This window comes from Herpailurus yagouaroundi, unplaced genomic scaffold, assembly GCF_014898765.1.
Source record: "Herpailurus yagouaroundi ecotype Mexico unplaced genomic scaffold, PumYag 207, whole genome shotgun sequence".
NCBI lineage: Eukaryota > Metazoa > Chordata > Mammalia > Carnivora > Felidae > Herpailurus > Herpailurus yagouaroundi.
In genome coordinates, this window is record NW_024412438.1 from 914,927 (window position 1) to 920,926 (window position 6,000).

General features: G+C 54.9%; 1 protein-coding gene across 3 annotated transcripts in view; it reads left to right on the plus strand.

The window, feature by feature from the left end:
* The window catches only part of DCAF8 (DDB1 and CUL4 associated factor 8), a 41,125-nt gene extending 35,125 nt beyond the window's left edge, over positions 1-6,000 (plus strand). For all 3 annotated transcript variants that reach the window (XM_040452455.1, XM_040452453.1, XM_040452454.1), the window contains exons 11-14: positions 312-442; positions 4,142-4,261; positions 4,625-4,741; positions 5,359-6,000. In XM_040452455.1, coding sequence (XP_040308389.1) covers positions 312-442; positions 4,142-4,261; positions 4,625-4,741; positions 5,359-5,475 — 485 coding nt within the window. In that variant the 3' untranslated portion in view covers positions 5,476-6,000. The remainder of the gene's footprint in view (positions 1-311; positions 443-4,141; positions 4,262-4,624; positions 4,742-5,358) is intronic.

Consider the following 6,000-nt stretch of genomic DNA (forward strand, 5'->3'; position numbering starts at 1 on the left):
GTAAGGCATTCGTGAGGCCGGGGGTGCCCCGCAGGGTATAGACCACGGTGATTGAGGCTGCCACCGAGGGACCGGAGCCCCTCTGCCCCACGGAGCTCTTGGAGGGACTAGAAGCAGGCTCGGGGAATGGCATGACTCTTGCTCTGTCTGTTGTATACGCACAAGCCCTTGATTTGGTTTGTGAAAATGAAAGGGATTCTGTGGCTCTTTGCTGACTCGGACTTTGTGAATAACTAAATTCCCTATGAGGTAAATACATACAGGCCTGATGCCAACTTCCGTGTGGTTTCTTCCCTCGTTCATCGTTTCAGTAAAAGGCGTCAATTTCTATGGCCCCAAGAGCGAGTTTGTGGTGAGCGGCAGTGACTGCGGGCACATCTTCCTCTGGGAGAAGTCCTCCTGCCAGATCGTGCAGTTCATGGAGGGGGACAAGGGAGGCGTGGTGAGTATGCTGTGCTGGCCTGGCCGGCTCCCTGCTCTTCTCGCCATTGAGGTAGGTGTTCGCGGGGCCCCTGAGTTCACTGTGGCGGCGCGATGCCCTGTCTTGGAGTCTGGCCAGCCACATCGAAGGCACCAGGGGGTGCTGAGGTTTGCATGGAATGTTTTCTCCCGTGTTCTGCCTTCTGCCCCTCTGAGGCATGGTTTGTTCGGGAGAGAAGGGGACTGTAGGGAAGAGCCTGTGGCCTGAATGAGGGGTCTCTAGCCATGCGCCTTTTCTGAAAGGAGAGCACTGGAGTTCAGGGCACTCCCATCATGCCCTGTGCCAAAGGGGTCTCCGTGCCACGTGCCTCATCCCTTAAGAGTAGCTGAGTAGGCATCTTGACTAGATCCTGGGTCAGTGGATACGAGGTAGAAGGAGCACTTTTCAGGCAGTTGGGAGACTCACAATATGGTCCACACATCCTTCCGTGGGGCAGTCAATGTTAGGTTTCTGTCATGTGACAATAGCATTTTATTTATATAGGAGAATATCCTTGTACTTAGGAGATACATATTAAATACGTAGAGGTGAAGTGTCATGTTTATATTTAAATGAATATAAACCCATAACATCTACATTTAGATAGGGACAGAGCAAATACGGTGATTTGTTGTGGTGGTGGTTTAAATAAGGACTGAGCAGCCTGCTGTACAGCCCATGAGCAGATCAGTCTGCCTGTCCTTTGAATTCCAGACCCCCTTCGTAGGGGTAGGGCAGAAAGGAAGCATGAGGGGTCCTGAATTGGGGAGTGAAGTACGGTCAGCTCTTAAGACCCATCTAGCTCATCATATATTTTTTTTCTTTTTTGAGACCCAGACTCTGAAAAGGAATTTAGTGGCTTCCTATTGTAAGGTTTTTGGACTGCAGAAGATCTGAAAGAGGCAGTTTGGGAGACTGCCTTGTACTGATTACCCGAGTCTGGTTAGGAGCCTGTCAGGAATGGCTGAGACAGCTTGGTCTCTCTCCCTTTTCACCCCGTCTCAGCTCCGGGCAGTTGCAAAGAGCCCATCTCTTCATGAGGTGTCCAGACAATGGTGGTGGAATTTAAAATGGTGCTTTGCAGTCAGGCTCCCTTTCCTTGTGTGTTTCTTGCCTTCACGTGAAGCTCTTTCAGATTTTTTTCTGGTTTTGTCTAAGTTTTTGGGACCTGGGGCCAGTAGAGATCCCAGGCTTCTCTGGCCTGGACGCATGTGGAGAGGGTGTGGAGCTTGAAGGCGTATCTCACTGTTGCCCGCTTCCTGTCCTGCCCTTCCGTAGGTCCTCCTCTATCACCTGCAGTGAACAAACTAAAACACTGGAGTCTTCGTGAGAATTCTGCAGTAGGCATGTAGTCAGAAGGAAGTCAGAAGGGCCCAGTGAATCCTTTCTAGATCATAAACTGTCTTGCGTTCCGTTCCGGAGAGACGCAGGGCCGATTGCCCTCTCCCAAACCACTCTGCAGGCCGGTTTGCTTTCAGCTCTGCCAATAGCAGGGTCTGATGGGTAATCCAGGTTCTCAGGTGGAGAGGGCAGCCGCTTGGGATAGGCGGGCCCCACGCCTGGGTCTGGTGGTCACGAGAGTGAGAGACCGGAACAAGAGATCAAGAGGCTGCACCCTGAAGAGCGTTTCCCAGCTTGTTCTTGTCCCCGTGTGAGCTTGATGATCTGTGTGTTCCCACCTGGCCACCTCCGTGTTTTTGGCCCTAACTTCCCCGCAGCAGGTCGCCAGGCGCCAGCCTCCAAAGAAGACGCATTGCAGCTCATTGTAAAGTAGAATATTACAGCCAGAAGGGATCTTAGAAGTTATCATCCGCCTTGCCCAGGTCTCTCGACTCTGGTTTTGCGTCAGTCTCTAGTCCTTTCTTTGTTCCCATTTAAGGACAAGGGGGTGGGGTTGATGTTAAGGACAGTCCTTGGTCCCCCAGAGCACTTCACTGCTCTGTCCCATCTGCGTGTCTCCCAGCCCAGGCCTCTTGAGGCTGGAGCTCGTTGCTCCGCTCAGGTTGTTACTGACCGGGTAGTGCTGGCGTTCAGACGGGCCTGGCCCAGAAGCTCTCTGTCGGCTCCCCCTGCGGGCTCCAACCCAGGTACTATACGGTATTGACTGCTGTCTCTCTTGCCCTTGGCTTTGTCCTTAGTCCCAAGTTCCAAGGGATTTTTTTGATTTTGCTGACTTGCTCCAGGAGAGGTAGTCAGGGTGGAGGGCTCATCAGGAGGCGGCGGAATGATCTCTGGTTTGTACGTGTAAGTTGTCACGTATCTTTGGATAATAATCTCCGGCAGCGGAGCTCCTGTCTGGGGTCTCCTCATGCCGCAGATGCTGAGAACTGTCCGCACTACCCGAAAAGAGCTCCAGTAGAAACTTCGCAGTGAGCTGATACGGGGCTTGAGAGAAGGAGAAGAGGGGAAACGTGGTTTCTGCTTTACTCTCAGGCTCGGGCTTCACTTCAGTCTTCTCTGAGCATTTATTTACTTGTAAAATGGAAGAACAAAGACGATTGGAAGCCCGGGTCAGTATTATTTTCCATGCTGGCCCCAGTTTCCCCTCAGCTGCGCTCTCTGCGTGTGCAGGCCAGGCAGAGGAGGTTGGTCCAGAGAGAAGGAAAAGATAAAAGAGGCTTTTTGCCAGGGGTTGTTTTTTTGGCCTACGGGGGCAGCTGCAAGGCGGGATGGGATGGTGGGGGGGGGGCACGGGTGAGGACCGGCTAGGGCCACACCCTCTTCCTTCCGGGTGCCTTTCCTATCTATTCTTCGGCTGACTAAGCCCCAAAATGCTTTAGCAGCTAGATCTGGGACCAGCTCTTCCAGTGGCCCTGGGAGCTGCCTGCCCTGCCCTGCCCTGCCCTGCCCTGCCCTGCCCTGCCCTGCCCTGTTTGGAAGGCTGATGTTTCCAAGTTAGACAGCAGGGGGCATGGGTGCCTCCAGACAGAAGGAAGCCGCTGAAGCCAGAAGGCCTGCCTGTCTGCCACAGTCCCTTTCTCCTGCGCAGTCACTGTACCCAGAGGTGGTTTAGATTGATGCCATGGATGCCCCAGGAAGCTGTGTTCCTACACTGTGCCACCCTGTGGCTGAGCCTGTTGGGCTTTCTGGGTGCACAGCAGGATGCCATCCCCCTGGGGCGTGCAGGGTTCTCCAGCATCCGCGTGCCTCCACTGCCTCACCCCTCCCCAGCCTGTGCCTCCCTCCAGTCCAAGTAAACCGTGCCAAGTGAATGTGATTGTTCTCTCTTTTCTGGGGGCTCAGCGGCAGCTGCTGCTTTCTTCATTTTTAAAAATTTATTTGCCATTTGGTGAAAGGCACTGAGATGTTTTTTTTCCAGCCTTGGGCAAGTTGGAACTGTGGAATCCGGAGTAGATGAGGTCATCTGGACCTCATTGCCTTTTTGTGAAGCCAGCAGTGAGCTTGGCCAGTCACCTGCCTGCCCCTGCGGCTGTGTCTAGGGCGAGGCCACCCCTGCCTATACCTGGGAGATGAGAGATGGGCCTGTTCTATCTATCCAGTCTGTGTCCGGCGCTTCTTCCACCCCCAGGGCCCTTGGCCTGCGTTCGTGATGGTTGGGCCTGCCTTCCCAGCACTCTCTCAGCTCTGATTGAGGAATAGGTTTGGCTCAAGGTGAGTAGTGGTTTTTAAGTCCTATTCCCATATACCCCTGAGCCTGTGGTTTCCTTTCCTCTTGACCAGGTAAACTGTCTTGAGCCCCACCCTCACCTGCCTGTGCTGGCAACCAGCGGCCTAGACCATGATGTCAAGATCTGGGCACCCACTGCTGAAACTTCCACTGAGCTGACGGGGCTGAAGGATGTAAGTGGCTGACTGCGGAGGTCCATGTTGCACTTTGAGTCTAACACCCTCCCCCACACGGCTGTGATTGGCCCTCGGGGAGCATCCCCTGCGCAGGGGTCCAGGGGCAGCTGTGGAGTGCCCTGAGTTCACAGCGGAGTGGGGAAGGGGGGTCTTTAGGAAGAATCGTTCTATTTTAGAGCTTCCTGACCTTCTCAGTGGATAAACCTGGGGCACCCTTTCCTAATCTGGTCTGGCTCCCCTTCGGCTTAACAGCTCCTGAAGGACGTTTTCAGGGGGATGGGGCGCCAGGCCCTTCTGATCAGGGCCGGGGTCCCTAGTCGTTACTCGCCACACTCACCCCCAGCACCCTCTCTGGTTCAGGTGATTAAGAAGAACAAGCGGGAGCGGGATGAAGACAGCTTGCACCACACTGACCTGTTTGATAGCCACATGCTCTGGTTCCTCATGCATCACCTGAGACAGAGACGCCACCACCGGGTAAGCTGGCGTGGGGGGGTGGGCGCCCGGGGGCGGTGACCCCCGCAAGGGTCACGTGTCCTAGCGCACACTTCCTCGCCATTTTAAAAAGCGATCAGGTGGTCGTGGTTGGGTTTCTTATCCATTGTCCTGCACCCCCACCAGAGCCCTGGTGTAGCCTTGGAAGAGCCACCAGGCAGACGGGTGGGGTCTGCTCTCTGCTCTCCATCGCCGTGCGTGAGAGCGCGGTGTTTGCAGAGGCGTGAGGGTGGGGAAGGAGTTGGGAAAAATGGTAAGTGTCAGAGTGACTTTCTGTTTTTCCTTCTGCCCGAAGAGGCCTAGGGCAGGGGTTAGCAAACTCTGGCAGTTGGCGTGCTGCCTGTTTTGGCAAATAAAGTTTTACTGGAATACAGCCATACCCGTCCATTCATGTTGTCTGTGGCTGCTTTCGTGCTACCACAGCGGAGCCGAAGAGTTGCAATAGACATGCAATAGACGTGATCGGTAATAGTTATTATCTGGCCCTCTTAAGGAAAAGTCCGCCGACCCCTGGCCTAGAGCACCTGAGTTACAGTTAAGACCTAACAGGCTTGTCCTCTTTGTGGGGAAACTACTAACAAGCCTTTCCCATTCTACAGCGCTGGCGAGAGCCTGGGGTTGGGGCCACAGATGCAGACTCGGATGAGTCCCCCAGCTCCTCAGACACATCGGACGAGGAGGAGGGCCCCGACCGGGTGCAGTGCATGCCTTCCTGAGGCCTTGGACCCAGGAGGGGCGGGCCGGAGCTGCCAACCCCGATCCTGCCTGGACAGCCCTTTCCTGTCTCAGGCCCTTACCTTCAGCAGAAACGCACTTTGGACTTTTTGCTTTAGATAAAAGAAAGACCTCCTGGGAGAAAGACAGACCGGAGGGGGCGCGAACCTGCGGAGTAGCTAGGAGTAGGAGCCAGGCCCTGGCATGGGCTCCGCGGAGAGGTGCAGAGGGCTCAGCAGAAACGGCCTCTCCCCAAAGCCTTGTTTTTTTTGGGAGGGGGGAGCCTATTTTGTTAACTGGTTTGGGGTAGGGAATGGGGTTTCCTTTTCTTTAATCTCCCTTGTTTCTTGGGTGGGGGGCGGGGATAACTGGCTGTTCAGTACCAATGGGCCGGGGTGGGGGCGGTGGATGTGCCGTTCTCTCTTTGGTTTAGGTTGTTGACCTTTTTCTTTATGTTTTAAAAGTCTGTGACAGTTGCATTCCCCTGCCCCCCCCCCCCCCCCCCCCCCCCCCCCCCCCCCCCCCCC